Source organism: Colletes latitarsis, chromosome 8 (assembly GCF_051014445.1).
Source record: "Colletes latitarsis isolate SP2378_abdomen chromosome 8, iyColLati1, whole genome shotgun sequence".
Taxonomy (NCBI): domain Eukaryota; kingdom Metazoa; phylum Arthropoda; class Insecta; order Hymenoptera; family Colletidae; genus Colletes; species Colletes latitarsis.
This window is the reverse complement of record NC_135141.1, coordinates 28301521-28320881: the sequence shown is the minus strand read 5'-3', so window position 1 is coordinate 28320881 and position 19361 is coordinate 28301521. Positions and strand designations below refer to the sequence as shown.

General features: G+C 42.0%; 2 protein-coding genes and 1 long non-coding RNA gene across 6 annotated transcripts in view; 1 reads left to right on the top strand and 2 right to left on the bottom strand.

Annotated features, from left to right (window-relative positions):
- Positions 1-199: 199 nt before the first annotated feature.
- Positions 200-3864, bottom strand: Fz (frizzled class receptor). Its single transcript, XM_076771978.1, has 3 exons — positions 2838-3864; positions 2181-2557; positions 200-2094 (listed from the first exon to the last, which is right to left on the bottom strand). The coding sequence occupies exons 1-3, from the start codon at positions 3635-3637 to the stop codon at positions 1556-1558; spliced, it is 1716 nt and encodes a 571-aa protein (XP_076628093.1). The 5' UTR covers positions 3638-3864; the 3' UTR covers positions 200-1555.
- Positions 3865-4952: 1088 nt separating this feature from the next.
- LOC143344762 (uncharacterized) lies at positions 4953-6257 on the top strand. The gene is made up of 3 exons (XR_013080137.1): positions 4953-5063; positions 5438-5652; positions 5725-6257. It is a non-coding gene; the product is annotated as an uncharacterized LOC143344762 (long non-coding RNA).
- Positions 6258-9381: 3124 nt separating this feature from the next.
- Ttk (zinc finger and BTB domain-containing protein ttk) overlaps positions 9382-19361 on the bottom strand; it is a 66668-nt gene continuing 56688 nt past the window's right edge. Inside the window, exons 6-8 of one of the 4 annotated variants that reach the window (XR_013080129.1) lie at positions 17585-17860; positions 15203-16528; positions 9382-9412 (exon numbers count right to left, since the gene is read on the bottom strand). Coding sequence is in view for 2 of the 4 variants with exons in the window: in XM_076771049.1 (XP_076627164.1) it covers positions 16376-16528; positions 17585-17860 (429 nt within the window). In the remaining 2 variants the exon portion in view is untranslated. Of the gene's footprint in view, positions 9413-9434; positions 16529-17584; positions 17861-19361 lie in introns of those variants that run through there. The other 3 variants (XM_076771049.1, XM_076771051.1, XR_013080131.1) reach the window with 3 other exon arrangements.

Genomic DNA, 19361 nt, shown 5'->3' with positions numbered 1-19361 from the left:
ATGTATATATATATTCAGATTTATTATATAAAGAATATAAAAGTTATAATTACTTTACACAACGTCACGTATATTTCATGTATGATATTTTGCGCATCTACTTCAACGTACGAACGGCCATTTTAATTACAGCATTTTATTATAAGTTTTATCATCGATCGCCGTAAATACATGACATACACAAAAGCTCGACAGTTTCAATGGACGAATTGATCAGTAAAATTGGAACAATGATTGCATTCGATGCTCGAGTCGTTACCGAGCACAGTTCGAGCGATTCGAGCGGTTTAATGCTCCGTCGAGTCACCCGCGTTAGTTTTGATTATGAATAGGAAACATACAAACGTGCCAAACATTTGGCGGACATATATATGTACATAACTTTTTAAAAATATTTTATAGTACATAGTAAAATTAATGCATATAAGTATATATATATACAATTTAGTTAACCTAGAGTAACGTATGCTTACAAGTCGGTTTTACATCTTTCGAAGATCCGTTTGTCTCAAATTTTATTGTATAGAGACAACGTTCGTAAATCTATTAGAAAGAAGGAAAAACATCAAAAGATTCTTCGATGATCAGATTAAAAGAAATTTTCGAATGTTTCTCGAGTCTTGATTCAATATTATTAAATATCTCTAAAGCTGCTTCGTAAAACCGTAGAAATCATCGCGAGATTAGTAAGCGTAATAGTTCTCGATCTATCGACCTAAAGTGGAAGGTTTGAAAATACAATGAGCTATAAATTAGACTCACCGTTTTGTGCATAATATAAAAGTACACTTATAAACTTTGAACACTTTGTCTGCAAACAGTTTGAGCATTTTTTTTTTTTTTCTTTAACTTAACTTAAACGACGACATTAGTTGCGAATTCTGGTAAGGCATAAGGGAAGAGTATACTACTTAAAATATAATGTAAACATTGTCTAATAATACTTGCAAACTAACCAATGATTAGTTTTAACATTTTATACAATCCTTACAGAACTTTCATAAAAGTATAGTGAAAAGAATTCACAAATAGCTTAAACAAACATACAGCTGTCTCAATAATAAAAAAAAAAAAAGAAGGTATTTTGGCACAATACATTTGTATAATCCCCATAGTTATTTGCGATGCATTTATAAACAGAGATGAACAAAATTCGAATAAAGGATTTCAATTTGCAATTTTTAATTCGTCATTTGTTCGATGAAACTTACGATCAGAATTATAAATTAAACTGTCGGGCAGTTTTTATTCGAATAATATTCTGCTCATCTCTGCTGAAGAAGTATAAAAAAAAAATTATCTAAAAATGCATATCTTGCTACACAGATCTGTATTCCATAAATCGAACCGTAAAAACTTATTCCTTTTATGCGAATTATTCGAACATACGATCACATAAATTATTCGAATTTTATCAGCTATGATAAAAAATGCATTGTTACGTGTTACTTCAGTTATCCGAATGTTTTGTTTAATGAACAGATGCGACGATTGAGAAAGACAAAACCTCTCCAGTTTTGTTCTACGAAATTTTTTAAATATACTTCAGATGTCTTTAAACATACGCTTCTACCCGACGTCCTTGTATGTGATTGAAAAACTGTCGCCAACTGGAGAGGGTCTTACTTGACCATACCCAAAAGCTACTTGTTATTCCAACAATCATAGCCATTAAATATTTTATCATAAAAACCTCAAATTCCGGCCGTCTCCCAACGTCGCGTGTGCGTTCGCCAACGGGGCATGGCATCGAATACAAAGATTGCGGCCCAGGTCTCGAACACATCTCCATATTCCAAGTCAGCATCCATTGATCAAAATAAGCTTGCTCGTAAAATAAGCAAGCGATTACAATCAGCGCAGGAACTATGTATAACACGGAAAATATGCCGATACGAATCATTAATTTCTCTAATTTGTCAGTCTTTGTACCATCGTGTTTCATGACCGTACGTATACGGAACAGAGACACAAATCCAGCCAACAAGAAGACAGTCCCAAGAATAAGGTAGACGCACAATGGTGCCAAGACAAACCCGCGTAGAGCTTCGACGTTCCAAAGTCCTACGTAACAAACACCTGATAGTATATCTCCTGCAAGAATAAATAGAAACAATTGTTATAATTACAAATAAGTCATGTTATACAGTATTTCAATTTCACTGCATTCAACTGCCTACCTTCCACCTTTCCCATTGCAAGAATAGTAACTGTTTTTATCGCCGGTGCTGCCCAAGCAGCTAAATGGAAATACTGCGAATTAGCTTCTATCGCTTCGTGGCCCCATTTCAAACCAGCAGCTAGGAACCACGTTAAAGTCAGGATGACCCACCATATACTTGACGCCATCCCGAAGAAGTAGAGTATCATGAAGAGTACCGTGCACAATTCGTGCTTGGTACCTTGCGTTATCGTCGACGCCATTTGAATTCTCTCCAGAGGAGGTGGGAAAGGTTCCCTGCACGAAATGGAATTACCAGCAGCCCAGCCAATCACGTACGCCAGCGCTACCATCAGGTAGCAAACTGACAAGAAGATGATCGGCCTTTCAGGATACCTATACATAAAATACTGTGTTAATTTCTAAAGATTCGATTAGATTAAATGCGAGATACAGTTTGATTGCTTTAAAGTAGCTCCAAACTTAAAGACCCCCCCTACTTAATGTTGCCAGCATCAAGATGAACCCACTTTTATTTACCTGAATCTATACTCTTTGTTAATTTCTAAAGATTCGATTAGATTAGATGCGAGATAGGTATCAGTTTGATTGCTTCAAACTTAAAGATCCTCCCACTTGATGTTACGAGCATCAAGGTGAACCCACTTTTATTTACCTGAATCTATCGGTGTCAATGAGAAACGTCAAGAAGGTGAAGAAACAGGAGGCTGCACAAACGGAGGCCCAGGTGCCGACCCAGATTCGTGAGAATCGTCGTTCCCTCTCGGTGAAAAACATTCCGTCGCAAGGTGCGCCGCAATTCTTCTCGACATTATCGCCGACCTTCAAGGAGTAACCGAGCTCGTGGGGAACCTTGAACTGCAACGGACAGACAAAGCCAAAGTCTCTGGCGCCGACCATGTAGCCGCTACCGAAGGGCTTCGGGCCGCCTGGCCAGGAGGGTTGGAATTCAGCGACCGGCATACGGGGTGGTGGGTACACGGGCGCCGAGGGTTCCGGCGGTGTGGTCTCGTTGTGACCAACGCAGAGCTCGGGGCCCCCGTTCTCGGGCAACTTGGAGCAATCGAGATTATCCGGCCAGGCGAATCCGAAGGTGTTCATCAGACGTTCGCATCCAGCGCGAGCACTCTCGCACAACGATCTGCACGGGGGTATGGCCCTGTCGATGATGGTGCAGACGGGCGCGTACACCGTGCACAGGAAAAAACGCAGATCGGGGCTGCACTTCATCTTAACCAGGGGCGCGAACTGATGCACCTCTTGGCCAGCGTCCTCTTGCTTCTGATGGTTCATCAGATTGGGCATGATCGTCTCGTTGTACGGTATGTTCATGCATAAATTGATCGTGATCGGCTCGCATCTCCCGTGGTGCGCCAACGGATCTTTCGCGTGCAGAGCATTGACACCGAGCGCGGCCACCAAAATCCCGTAGACCGTCGCGTAATAGAGAACCATCGCTGCGTGCCGTCACGGCGACCCGCCACCTCCGAGATCGATCGTCACGCGAAGTAGCTTTCAGAAGCACGCGAACGCACCACGCCTTCGGACATCACCAACAAATCGTGCGGGACATAATAATCTTTGAATGGATGGAGCGGGGAAACGAGCGTACCTAACGACGATGATGGACGCAACCACGGTAATACTGTAAACAGAACACGGCGAATGCATTTCGTTAGTGCAGAAACTCCTGTCGCATTTCTTGCACCTTGTTGGCGACATCTACAATGGATCGTAGGTACATCTCGCAGGTTGCCACGAAAAAGCAGACATTCAACATTTTGTTATATATTTGTTAAATATATATTTAATATTCAACAATCTTGTTCATTTTATCTTGTTTCTGTAACATTCTTCTCTTGCATGCCACCTATTTACCCCCTCTTTCTAACAGCGTACCTTACTCTCTATTCCAGATGCCTGATGGAGCCTTGGTTGCACCGGGGACATCTCATTGCACTTTCTTACACTATGCCAGATCACGCGTGCATCACCTCGTAAAGTTTCGGAGAGTTGCAAAGGCAAATTGACACATGCTCTCTTACTCGATTCTCCAAAGCTACCTGAAGTAATTTCTGACCGCCTCGTGGGAGTCGAGAGAGAAAGGCTTACCTCTGCCTTCTCGCTCTTGAACAACTAAAATCTCGAGACGAGATTCTCGACTGTCCAGGCATTTTTAATTTCCGACCTATGTTAGGCGCACAGTATCTAAAGCTTCTTACCATTATAATAAATGCAATAGTATAGTGGCTGCATTCTTGCCCACTTAAATGTCCGTTTAGCTTGTCCGTGATGTTTCCTGTGCATAAGTTAAAGAAAGCGTGACCCATCGGTGACCCATCAAAATGCTGATTTTCGAGGGATAGTTCGTTATTTGCAACGCTAGATGGCGCTCGTTTTTTCGACCTCAAACCCTCTGGTGTTAAAACGCCCAAGTTTGTCGTGGAATAGTTCGTTACCTTCAACGCTAGATGGCGCTTATTTACCGACCTCGAGCCCCCTGGTGCTAAAACGCCTAAGCTTGTCGAGAAATCCATCTAGCGGGGACGATAAGAACTATTTCACGACAAACTTGGGCGTTTTAACACCAGGGGGCTCGAGGTCGGTAAATAAGCGCCATCTAGCGTTGATGGTAACGAACTATTCGACGACAAACTTGGGCGTTTTAACACCAGGGGGCTCGAGGTCGGTAAATAAGCGCCATCTAGCGTTGCAAATAACGAACTATCCCTCGGAAAATTCAGCGTTTTGATGGGTCACCGATGGGTCACACGTCACACGTTCTCTACTTATGCACAGGAAATGTCACGGAAAAACTAAACGGACATTTAAATGGGCAAGAATGCAGTCACATGTGGATACTACTGCAGTTATTATAATGGTAAGAAGCTTTAAACACTGTTTATTAATTAGATTGAGGTTGTGAAGCCGTGTATTTATTCAAAGAAACGTAGAAACTAGGAATACGTGTTGGAATGTCAAGCATGGGTTACCGGTGTCTTCAGGAGTAATTAGACAGTGTTTATTAATTAGATTGACGTACATATAGTCTCAAGTTAATGTGCATTATGCTTGATGTGTTGTGCAACCGTGTATTTGCTCGAAGAAACGTAGAGACTAAGAATATATGTTGCAGTGTCGAGGTTAGGTTAGCAGTGTGTTTTGACAGGAACAGAACTGTTTCTAGACAAGTTTAGGCCTTTGGCGTTAATATAATTGAGTATAAATAATTAACTAAATGAATTTAAATTGCAGGCACATGAAAGCAACTGTAATCAGAACTGAACACTGCAATTACTGAACCCTGCAAGCTACTCGTGGTTTCTGTTTGCCGCTGCTGGCCTCCGATGACAAGTGAAAACTCCTGACAACTTCTGACACCATAGAGCTATTATTACTGGTTACACGTGATTACTGCTTGCCTCTGCATGCTTCTGCTGGCCTCCACTGACCAATGCTGATCACTGCTGGTATTTCTGACAATGTATAACGATTAATGCTTGCTAGTGCTTGCACCTCTAAGTCTCTGTTTGCCTTTACAGATCTCTGCTTGCCTCTGCATGTGTCTGCTGGCCTCCACTGACTACTGCTGACCACCCCTGATATTTCTAACAATGTATAACAATTACTACTTGCTACTGCTTGCCACTGCTGGCCTAACTGGCCTCTGCTGGACTCTACTGACCAATGCTGATCACTGCTGATATTTCTGACAATGTATAACGATCAATGCTTGCTAATGCTTGCACTTCTAAGTCTCTGTATGCCTTTACAGATCTCTGCTTGCATCTGCATATGTCTGCTGGCCTCTCGAACGTATAACGATTGCTACTAACTTCTGTTGACCACTGCTGACCAGCCCTGATATTTCTGATAACGTATAACGATTACTAATTGCTACTGCTTGCCCTTGCTGGCCTCCACTGACCGCTGCTGACCACTCGTGATACTTCTGACAACGTATAACGATTACAACTGTGTACTGCCAGCCTCTCCCAGCCTCTGCTGGCCTCTGCTGACCACCGCTTATATTTCTGACAACGCATAACGATCACTACTTGCTACTGCTTGCCACTGCTGGCCTAACTGGCCTCTGCTGGACTCTACTGACCAATGCTGATCACTGCTGGTATTTCTGACAATGTATAACGATCAATGCTTGCTAGTGCTTGCACCTCTAAGTCTTTCTTTGCCTTCACAGATCTCTGCTTGCATCTGCATGTGTCTGCTGGCCTCTCGAACGTATAACGATTATTACTAACTTCTGCCAACCTTCGCTGGCCTCTGCTGACCACCGCTTATATTTCTGACAACGCATAACGATCACTACTGTCTTCTGTCTGCCTCCGCTATCCTCTGCTTGCACTGCTGACCACCCTCGATGCATCTGACAACGTACAACGATTACAACTTGTTACTGCTTGCCCCTACTGGTCTCTGCATGCCTCTGCATCCCTCTGCTGACCTCTGCTGACCATCTCTAATATTTTTGGCAACATACAACGATTACTACTTGCTACTATTCGCCCCTGGTGATCTCTGCTTGCCACTGCTGACCACCCTTGATGCTTCTGACAACGTATAACGATTACAACTTGCTACTGCTTGCCCCTACTGATCTCTGCATGCCTCCGCTGTCCTCTGCTGACCGCTGCTGACCACCCCTGATGCTTCCGACAACGTATAACGATTACAACTTGTCACTGCTTGCCCCTACTGGTCTCTGCATGCCTCTGCATCCCTCTGCTGGCCTCTGCTGACCCCTGCTGACCACGCAGACCTTTGTTAACAACTTCTAACATGATGTACATGTATTAAAACTTTGTATAATGTAAATCTATGACAATAAATGATATAATTTCAAAGAATTCTATGTGTTCCCATCACTTTTACCTTTCTTTTCCTCTCCCCATTATTCCCTTAGACATAAGAAACCGTTTCTCTACTTAAAACTGGAATTCCAAAGTGCCCGGAGCGTTTTTTGAAATGCCGGTGACCTTGACCCACTTTCGAAACTGGGTCAAGGCCATCCGGATTTTCGAAGCGCCCAGAAATTTTCTGAGATTCGAATGGCCTTGACCTACTTTCGAAATTGGGTCAAGGCCATCCGGATTTCCAAGTTGGCCGAAGATTTCTGAAATTTCGAATGGCCTTGACCCACTTTCGAAATTGGGTCAAGGCCATCCGGATTTTCGAAGCGCCCAGAAATTTTCTGAGATTCGAATGGCCTTGACCTACTTTCGAAATTGGGTCAAGGCCATCCGGATTTCCAAGTCGGCCCGAAGATTTCTAAAATTTCGAATGGCCTTGACCCACTTTCGAAATTGGGTCAAGGCCATCCGGATTTCCAAGTCGGCCAGAAGATTTCTGAAATTTCGAATGGCCTTGACCTACTTTCGAAATTGGGTCAAGGCCATCCGGATTTTCGAAGCGCCCAGAAATTTTCTGAGATTCGAATGGCCTTGACCTACTTTCGAAATTGGGTCAAGGCCATCCGGATTTTCGAAGCGCCCAGAAATTTTCTGAGATTCGAATGGCCTTGACCTACTTTCGAAATTGGGTCAAGGCCATCCGGATTTCCAAGTCGGCCAGAAGATTTCTAAAATTTCGAATGGCCTTGACCTACTTTCGAAATTGGGTCAAGGCCATCCGGATTTTCGAAGCGCCCGGAATTTTTCTAAGATTCGAATGGCCTTGACCCAGTTTCGAAACTGGGCCAAGGTCAAGGTCAAATTCGGATTTCCAAAGTTCCCGGAACATTTCTAAAATGCTGGTGAACTTGCGAAGAAGGTGGTACGCATCTTACAGGTAAGGGAATGATTTGGAGAGGAAAAGGACGGTAAAAAATGATGAGAATACATAGAATACTTTGAAATTATATCATTTATTGCCAGAGATTTACATTATACAACACTTTAATACATATAAACATATTATATTATATCACATCATGTCACAAGTGGTCAGCAGCGGTCAGCAGTGGTCAGCGTTGGTCAGCTGACGTCGGGAGATGTTGGCAGAGGCCAGCTTGGGCCAGGGGACGCTGGCAGAGGTTAACAGAGGAAGGCAGGAGTCGTAGTAATCGTTGTACGTTGCCAGAAACATCAGAGGTGGTCAGCAGCGGTCAGCAGAGACGTGCAGAGACATGCAGAGACCAGTAGGGGCAAGCAGTAACAAGTTGTAATCGTTGTACGTTGTCAGATGCATCAAGGGTGGTCAGCAGTGGCAAGCAGTAACAAGTTGTAATCGTTGTACGTTGCCAAAAATATTAGAGGTGGTCAGCAGAGGCCAGCAGAGGGATGCAGCGGCATGTAGACACCAGTAGGGGCAAGCAGTAACAAGTTGTAATCGTTATACGTTGTCAGATGCATCAAGGGTGGTCAGCAGTGGCAAGCAGAGATCACCAGGGGCGAATAGTAGCAAGTAGTAATCGTTGTACGTTGCCAAAAATATTAGAGGTGGTCAGCAGAGGCCAGCAGGGGCAAGCAGTAACAAGTTGTAATCGTTGTACGTTGTCAGATACATCAAGGGTGGTCAGCAGTGGCAAGCAGAGACCAGCAGGGGCAAGCAGTAACAAGTTGTAATCGTTGTACGTTGCCAAAAATATTAGAGGTGGTCAGCAGAGACCAGCAGAGGGATGCAGAGGCATGTAGAGACCAGTAGGGGCAAGCAGTAATAAGTTGTAATCGTTATACGTTGTCAGATGCATCAAGGGTGGTCAGCAGTGGCAAGCAGTAACAAGTTGTAATCGTTATGCGTTTCCAAAAATATTAGAGGTGGTCAGCAGAGGCCAGCAGAGGGATGCAGAGGCATGCAGAGACCAGTAGCGGCAAGCAGTAACAAGTTGTAATCGTTATACGTTGTCAGAAGTATCAAGGGGTGGTCAGCAATGGCAAGCAGTAACAAGTTGTAATCGTTATGCGTTGTCAGAAGTATCAAGTGTGATCAGCAGCGATCAGCAGAGGCCTGTAGGAAAATTCAAAAGTACATGTAGTCGTATATACCTTGTACCTCATACTATTTACCGTATACTTCAGGTAAAAAGGGGTATAACTGGGTAAAACAGTTCTATGACATTACCTGATAACTCAAGTTACTGTTCTAAAATCAAACGCTATGTTTTGTACCTGAGAAAATATTCGGCTATATCCTTTTAAAATCCCAAGTCCCACGCTTCGTATTAAAATGGCATATAATATTTAGTTCGTCGTAACGAATTGATACGGTTATCTAAAAACATATCGAAGAAAATCATTTTCTCTCTGCTCGATTTAATTGCAATTATTTATACGAAAAGGGGGAGGCATCTACACAGAAGGTGGCATGGTAGGTACATGCTAGAAAGAAGAGACTTTGATATACAAAATGTTCGGCCATCCATGGGAAAAATTTTAATGGGGGATTCTAGAGGCCAAAATAAGACGAAAAATAAGAATACTAATTCGTTGATGGAGGCTCCGTTAAAAAGTTATTAACGTTCAAAGTTCCGGCTGTAGAACTGCAATTTGTCCACCTTCTCGAATTTTTTTCTCGAAAGTGCGTAGGAATTCGGGGGTACGTCTATCCACCAAAAATGATTGTAATTGACCCCCGCAAACGAAAATAATTTTTCCAGAACGATTTGAAATTCTTCAATTTAATTGTTAATAACTTTTTAACGAAGCCTCCATCAACAAATTAGTATTCTTAATGTTCGTCTTATTTTGGCCTCTAGAATCCCCTATTAAAATTTTTCCCAGGGATGGCCACCCTGTATAAAAATAATGGAAAGCAGTGTAAGGTGATAGGAAGAGGGGGGTTAAATTGGTAACACCAGAAAAAGAAAGTTACAAGTACAAGAAAAAATGGACAAGATCGTACGTACATGGATGTAAGAGCAATTGGAAAGGTTGAGATATGGATACATAGAAATGTGTAACATATTTAAGATAATAATAATAACGTTGACTGTTTCTAAATAAAGATACGCAATGTAAATCGGTTCATTTTGATTTTATTTCTTTCCCGACATATAATGCACAATACGTTCGATTTCGTTAGTTGTAATGTTTGCTAATCGTTGATGATTAGCGTGATCGTAAGTACTATGGTTTGTTGTAGTATTTGTTTTTTTTTTTGTTTTAATCGTATAGTACATACGTGCTCGTGGAATTCGTGCACTTTCAGACGGGGTCGCATCTCCGGGCGGTCGCTGTCACTGTATGTACAATGATAGTCTTTTTCTTTTTTGAGTTACGCGAGTCGCCCGAAACACGATTCGCAAACGGCCTCGTTATCGTAAACAAATAAATAATTTATCTCCTCGAATACTCTCAACTTGGATCGTCACATTAGACGTAGGAGGTCAGCCTTACGATCTTACGATTAGTAACACTTAAGATTCAATACGGAAGATTGAAATACGTCGAGCCGGCCACTCTTTCGTCTTCCCGCCCGTATATGTGATTTCCATGGTATCAACGATCGTTTTACCCGCCGCGAAACGAAGGAAGCCTGTCATTAAAGGAAACGCCATCCAACCGATTGTTTCTTTTTAAACCGTTGTAACTACTGATTTCTTCCCTTCGTACAGTTTCCAGAAGAAAAAGGTCACTTTAGTTATTATTTACGCTCTGCTAAAAGGGGGACGTGCTAAAAATTATTTATATAAATACATGTACATATCACTATACATCTATATCAACGTCGCGATATGTCGCGTAAAAAATAATATTAATAACGAGGAAGACGATTGACGATGGAAGGTTCGTAATTGTTCCAGCGAAGGCAGACGAGGTAAGTGAGATCGTTCAATACAATCGCGTAGGTTATGTTACACCTTTGCAAATTTTCTAACCAGAGATTAATTTTGCCTTCATTAAATGGATCGTATACATTCTTTGGACCTATCATGGCGTGGAAAGGAACAGCTGTACAAGCGGTAAGATCTAAAGATCTTCGTTTGGGCGGCTTAAAAACGTTCGATTGGCACAAAGCACGCCGAAACACGCGCGACATCTATGAGGATCGTCTTGCACTTCTTACTCCTAGTGGGGACGCGTCAAGTTGACGAAAAGTATTTCTCAAATCACGACACGACCCGCGCGCAGATTCTTTCCCCTTGAAACGTCCCGAAACGCGAAAACACCGTAATCTTTCAACATCGTAAGTCTTTCTTCTCGAGTACCCGCAAATTTATATTAATTTGTATACCTTGTATATTACCTAAATGATCCATCGATACGCCAGAAATAATAATTTAAATTTAAGAATCGCGCTTAAGCGTCAGCTGTCTCGGTCGAATGAAATGCTCGTTAAAGAACGAAGGAACTCGTACGATTTGATCTTGACGCGGGAGGAAGACGAATAGGTGGCTCTTAATCTTGCCCTCGACGGGTAGTTGATTAACATCCTCTGCTCGTACACGATCACGTCGAAATGTGCATCGCCGAGTAATCATTTATGCACACGTAGGATTAGAAATATAGTATACGTGCAGAGGTTCGCCTGCAAGTACGCGCCTGTACATAATTACGTGTAAAATCCGTCGCGCAATGTCAGAAGAGAGTTGCCCCCTTTTCGATTAGCCCTTTGGAGAGGTTAGGTTACGCGCGGTTCGCATTTTCACCGCGTCGCGGCGCGTAACCCCCGGTTCACGCGTATTCGTCTTGACTTTCCATTAAAAAATTAGAGATAAAATACGACGTTCGGTCGCGAACGTGTCGGCGCGATCGACGATCTCTTTCATCGATCCTCGCGCGGTCTAACGAACGGCGAACACCTCCAAAGGGTTAAGTCTACTCTCTCGTTCCGAAAAATAATTGATGCAATCGTATTTGTAATAAAAAGGCATACAGAATTTATACCTTCCTTGATTAGCACCGAACTTAACGACTAGTCAGTTTACGTACGCGTCGTATCTGTATAACAGCGTCCACGAACGGTCTACACTAAATTGTAATCGTGAGTTAAAATTCGAGATCGAACGCAATTCGTTCTTCTGCCGTTGCGCCGTACGACACGCAACAATGGAGTTAGAGATTAAAATACTTTCGAGACATTCGAAAAAATGGACAGACTTTCTTGGAATATTCAGCAAGATTAATACGTATAATGCTCTCGCGTTAATCACCGTCACCGCGCATTATATTATACTTATTCGTACCTCGTGTACGCGTAGATATACTTCAATCTATTTATCGATCTATCTACCGTCTTTCTAGCGACACTAGTGCGTGCCTAACCTAACCTCTCGAGCGTAACAGGCGCGCATATATCGTTTCGCGTGCCTTCCTGCACGATGTAAAAATTTAATATCTAACTGGATGCCAGGGCATTAGTTTAAAACTCTTCGTCCAGCGGATCGAGTAAATGAAACCACGTGTTTTATAACTGGGCTAAAAGAGGATGTACTTTGTCACAAATACGTAAAGATTTAACGGAAGTTATGCGAGTGATACAGATATTTTGATACAATCTGTCGAACAAGCGAACGAATCCAACGAGAAGTCTTAAGAAACGGGTATTTAAAAATTATTAGGTTCGAAGTTACAAAATGTCTGTATGTTGGTATACGAATGACCATATATCATGCTGTACTTTCTCCGTTATCCTAAAACGAGCAGAATAATGTCATCCGTACGTTTACACGCCATCACTGTCAATAATATGGAAATGATTGCAGGTAAACGTACGATATGCTCCAATAATTTCTAAGCAGAGAAACGAACATGGTTCTACATACAGGGTGTCCGGCCAACCCAGGGAAAAATTTTAATGGGAGATACTAGAGACCAAAATAAGACGAAAATCAAGAATACCAATTTCTTGACTGAGGCTTTGTTAAAAAGTTATTAACAATTGAATTCGAAAATTTCAAATCGTTCTGGAAAAATTATTTTCCGCTGCGGGGATTAATTGCAATCATTTTTAGTCATTAGACATACCCTCGAAATCCTACCCGCTTCTTAGAAAAAAATTCGATTAGGTGGACAAATTTTTCGACGGGGAAAAAAGATTTCAAATCGTTTTGAAAAAATTATTCTCGGTTGCGGGGGCGAATTACAATCATTTTTGGTCATTACACATACCCCCAAAATCTTACGCATTTTCGAGAAAAAAATTCCTTACCGAAAATCTAATTGCCTAAATTTTTCGACGAAAAAAAAATTTTCAAATCGTTTTGGAAAAATTATTTTCGGTTGCGGGGGTCAATTACAATCATTTTTGGTCAATAGATATACCCCCGAAATTATAACCACGTTCGAGAAAAAAATTCGAGAAGATGTGAAATTTTTCGACGAAATTAAAATATTTCAAATCGTTCTAAAAAAATTATTTTTAGTTGCAGGTGTCAATTCTAATCATTTTTGGTCATTAGACATAACCTCGAAATCCTAACCATTTTCTAGAAAAAAATTCGAGAAGATGTGAAATTTTTCGACGAAATTAAAATATTTCAAATCGTTCTAAAAAAATTATTTTTAGTTGCAGGTGTCAATTCTAATCATTTTTGGTCATTAGACATAACCTCGAAATCCTAACCATTTTCTAGAAAAAAATTCGCGATGTGAAATTTTTCGACGAAATTAAAATATTTCAAATCGTTCTGAAAAAAATATTGTTATCTGTGGGGGTCAATTACAATCATTTTTGGTGAATAGACGTACCCCCGAAATCCTGCGCATTTTCGAGAAAAAAATTCAGTACGGTCGGAACTTTAAACGTTAATAACTTTGTAACAAAGCCTCCATCGACAAATTGGTATTCTTGATTTTCGTCTTATTTTGGCCTCTAGAACATGACAGCCCGTTTATGGTCATTTCCCTGATTCTGAATTGCACCCAGGCATAGATATAAATTTCGTAAAGGTTATATTATGTCTTGATTGTCAATAGACCGTACAATACAAAACTTTTGTCGCTATTCGTTCACTATCTACTTTCTCAATCAGCAAGCAAACCTCATCGTTCGTTTTCTTAATAATCTTCAAAGCTGTATTAAGCCTCCGTAACATAAATTCGTGCATCCTGTACGAAATGCAAATAAAGGGTAATCCACATGTTCGGTTTTACCACTCGAAACGCGCCTTGCGTCTCGCTGCGAATCGGTACAGCGGTTTCGTGAACGCCACCTTACGCGATATTAATGCATCAATACCCGTATACCGATATAATTTCTATGAATGTCACGTGTTCCGTGACGTTCACGCGCCGAGCGACAGTTCCAAGAAACGAACGTATCGAGGCAAGCCACGATATATGCGCCACCCTGTACGCGTCGAATACAACGAAAGAGTGAACGAACAAAATCGAAGGAAGTAGTACTGTTGCACTTTTGAGCAAACGATCGCTCTCATCGCGTATCATAGTGAACGTTCCGCGTGTGTATCGTACGCAACGAGATGTCGTACGCCTGGGAAGATATACATTTGGCACTGGGTTCTCTCTTTCCTTGAGAAAGCCTCTCAGGCTTGAATCGCAAAACTCTCTTTAGTAAATTGCGTTCGCGTCAACCCTAGACCAACTAACGCCGAGCATTACGCTATCAGAGAAAACACTGTTCCCTGATACTTCATTCTATTCGACTCGAGTTCTTTCTATTTACATACTAGGAAGAACAATTTTACCAATTCGTAAATCTGTGCGCGTTTCGATGCAATATTCCCAACATTCTCAGGAGCTAATTTAGTACTACTGATTGTTTAATTCGAGCGTGGGTTTTACTAGTTTACTTTCACATTTTATAGATTCTGCAGGTAAAATATAATTGTTCAAGACTGATAGAATTCTTGAAAAGAAATAGTAAAATGGCGGGAAAAATGTTCATAAAAATGTACGCACAGATTTCTGAATCGATTCTGTAGTAAATGCAATCTCAAAATCTAGAGCCAGAGAAAAAGTAACCTTGAATATCAATTTGATAAGCTATCGTTTAAGCCACAAGCTCTTCGTGAGAATAATCTCAACAAATTAAATCGATTCTTTCTCTGGACCCGACTGTACTCGAGAACTTCTACGATAACGATAAAGAAATTATTACCGAGCTCCCATTGCTTAGCGAAAAATTCCTTGAAGTATTTTAGTCCACGTTGCCATGGCATTACGAGGCTAGGGTCGAGCGAAGCAGCAACCGTCTCGCCGTAGTAATCGACGAGAAAAAATACCGTTTATCTTTTTTACACCGACCACTAAACACTTTCGCTCATTCGTTAGCGTTTAACCGCGATTGAGATCCGCGGAACCTACAGAGATCAAAGGAACGATATCAACCAACGATCGAAAATTTCGACGAGTAGAACAACACGCGTTCTCGCCGCGTCTGCGCAAGACTGCAGCCATGGACGCAAACTCCCAGGCCCGTATTAATATAGTTCGTGATCGCGCGCAATTGTATCGACAAATACGTCTTTTTTTTATCGTGTATCGCCGCGCGGCCGATTAGGATGCGAAAAAAATATACGTAGCCGCGCGTGCATTACATCTTGACAGTTTTTTTTGTGTTTTTTTTTTCTTTTTTTAAACCCTCGTTTCGGCGATCGAAGATTATCCTGCCGACTTCGTTACTCCGCGTTACGCGTGTCACGATAGCAGTACGCATGCGTCGTAGCTTTTAACCCGTCGAGCGCCACGGCGGTCACTTTGAACTTACGTTTATCTAAACACCATTAGGACTATTATAAAATAATAATCACACCCATAGAAGTACCGAGCGTTTCGGTTTTCAGATTTAGGCGTTTGTTAATTAAAAAGTAAGTTTCTATAATGATTTCAGGTTGAATCTACAACACGTTCGACACTCGACGCGTTAAACGACCAACGTTCTAAAAAAAAAAAACGGTCGCGAACGCGACAATCCCGACGTCTCGATAAATATAATTCAACTGCGGGCGCGTTCGATTGTCGCGGCATAGACCGATCCACCAGAGTTCCCTTCACGAACGATTGAGCATAGAACGTCGATTTCAAATTAAGTTCAAATTAATCCTAGTTTGATCATAGACTTCCCTAAACTCGCGAATCCCTTAACTACTTTTTTTTTTAATCGTAGTGCTGCTCGTAATCGGTCGAAAGACGATGGGAGATCGAATGTCGGCAGGTATCGATTTTCGCGCGCACCCGACCAACGTTCTTCGGAGCCGAATCACGAGGTAAGCATCGTACGACGATGATATGGCACCAGATTTCCCTTCATCCCTTCAGCGAGGGCGCGCTCTTAGCTGTTCATCACGGTAGACCGCCTGGAGTAGCCTCGTCTCGTGACCGTCTCACCCTGAGCCTCGCACTCTCTCTTCACCCGATCGATAATGTCTGCCACCAGCTTCTCTTCCTTCTCCCTCTGTTGCTCCCAGTCTGGCCCTTTACCGATCTGTGGGGGCACGTTTCACATTTTCGCCCTTACTTTTTCGAGCGTGAACGATCGGGAACGATTACAAATGACGCGCAAGGAGGCGAACGGGAGGGTCGAGAGCAACGAAAGCCCTTCTATAAATTTTACGCGCTTCGTTAACCGGCTCTACCGAGACAGAGTCAACTACATCGTCTAAAATGCTAAAAATATTCACGAATGTTCGATTTCTGTACAGGAAACAGTAAACGAAGTTGTACGAATCAAGAATAAATAAAATATATGAATATAGTTGAGTTGTACGTTTTTTCATTTTTTAAATTCTACGCGAATCCCTTTTAGAAATAAGTTCTGCGTAAACCACTGGACGAGACTATGGATCCCCAATTTTTTTAACAACGAAGAAAGTTCATATAAATATCCTATTTGACTTTGTCCCCTTGCGAAGAGTCATAACTATCTTTGTACCATTTAGGAAGATCTAATCGCTATTTTTTAATTTAGCATAAACGTATGGGTAGGAATAAATTGATAATTTAGTTAGGCTTGTTTGAGTAATGAATTGAACGAATGCGTTAGACGCTTCTTGAATAAACGATTTCCTTTCTATCGCAAATAAAGCATTCCGACTTCTTGAACCGGTCGAATTACTTATTCGACAGACGTTGACAAATGCTCGGAGCTTTTAAGATATTCTGAAACTCTATGGCACGACGCATCCTTGCGACCGTCTGAAGATGACCATTCCAAGCGCTTCTGCGTTACAGAAATGGCTATAACTCGGGGACAAGGTCAAATAGGTCGTTGGTAGCTTATATTAATGCTCAAAGAGAATGACTCTCTCTCCGAGGCTAGCACAACTTCGAAATACGACGTTTAGATGAACTTCTTTCGTTGTCGTTGCCTGTCGAATTCATCCATGAAGTTACGGTTCGCAGCTTTCGACGCACCCTGGATATCGGATAAATTTCAAGTTTGTAAGTCTGTCGATTCAAGAGTTATACGTACGAGGTACCGATCGTGGTCACGGGGAAAGCAGGGTAAGGCAATGATCGCGCGATAGAGGGTAAGACTTACGTCAGAGGTCTTCCGGGCCTTCTTGTTGGCCGCCTCTTCTCTGTTCTCGTCGTTCTCGTTGTCGGAATGCCGCGAGCTCAGGTGGCCGATGTAACCCTTACGGGACTTGAAGTAAGCGTTACAGCTGTGGCACTTGAAGAGCGGCGCCGGTTGGGTGACCTGGGTGGAGACGTGGAGTTTGTACTTGTGCCTGTACCAACGGGTTCGAGACGGTAGGACCTCGCCGCACCACTTGCAGACTACGGAACCGTCGTTTTGAATGAGGTATTCCAGCAGCTTGTAAAACAACGTTTATTTGGTTTTTTCTCTACCTCTCTCTCTCTCTCTTTCTCTTTCTTTCGTTTGATCATCGTTTCACGCCCCCGAAACCTCGTTCTTCGCGTGCGCGGACATACACGACTCCTCGACCCTTTTCGTTAGTATTATTTTTTTTTCTCTCGCTCGTTGGGCGCTACATACCTACGACGACAATTTAGCTGCGGGGGTTACAACCAGAATCTTTTACGTCGATGCACGGATCTGAGCCGTTTTACTCGACGCAAGCGACTTTCGGTACGTCCTCGAGTTCGTTAATGTTCGTTAATGTTTGTCGGTGGCGCAGCGGAACGGGACGAACGGATGCACCGACAGAAAAGGTGTCACCCGAGATAAACGGGACAAACAACGAGATCATCCGCGGAGAAAGTCCGGTTCGACGAACCCCGGCCCGAGAATATACGGCGGGCTAATAAAGGAGATACGAAAGGCAAACGAGATAAGAGACGCGCATAAAGGATGCAGAGGATTACTTTTACAACCGTACTGTCTCGCCGGGTGCTTTCCATTCGGCTGGTTACGAAATAGCACAAGATATCTCGTCGACGTTACGGATTCTAGATCATTGCCAATGGTCCGTGTCTGCCGCTGTATCTATCAGGGGTGTGCAAGATATGCACACCTCTAGTAACAATGTTTCGAGTGCTCTATTTTTTGTTGAATCGTAAAAGCAACTGGTTGATACGAGACTAAAAACAACCGAGTTCGAAAAGAGTACAATTGGAGAAAACACGTTTATAGGTCTAGCGACACGTCCCATACGGCCATCGGTGTATTAAACAATTCTAGTAGCGTTTATTTCTACGATTGATTTACTTAACAAATTTTAAATAACGTACACGTGCACGGGAAACCAAAGCGTCGTTTCAAAAACTGAAAAGTCATGAGCGAAAGGGTTGTACTAATTTTGTTATACGCTAAGTAAACAAGTGTTACAAACATTTTATTTTGCATAAGTATACAACGCCTGTAACGAAAAGTTTGATGACTCACACGCTTTATTATTATTAATTTTTTTCTTTTTTTTTTTACTTTTTATTGTTCCATTGGGAACAAATTGATGTTTCGTACAATTCGTATGTTAGAATTTAATAATTTTCGGCTAAAACTTGGACCAGTGAGTTCCGCACAGCACAACTAATTTTCTAACACCAATTTTCACTATAATAATTTTCACTACTACACACTCTATCGGACGACGTTATTTTTGTCCGTAGGACGAGTCGATCGAACTTTCTTATTAGTCGTCCATACGTTTACTAATAAATTTCCTACATGCAAATGATCGAATCTACGTACGCGTCTGCATCGTTCGAATAAAGCGTTTCGTTTTTTATTTCACGCGGTGTCCCCAAAAATTGTGCGAGTTGATTTAATAAAATGTTGCCTGATCGGAACGCCGTTAGTTCTTTCATGTCGATTAATAAAACGTCGCACTATGCCAGATTGTTATCCGTATTGG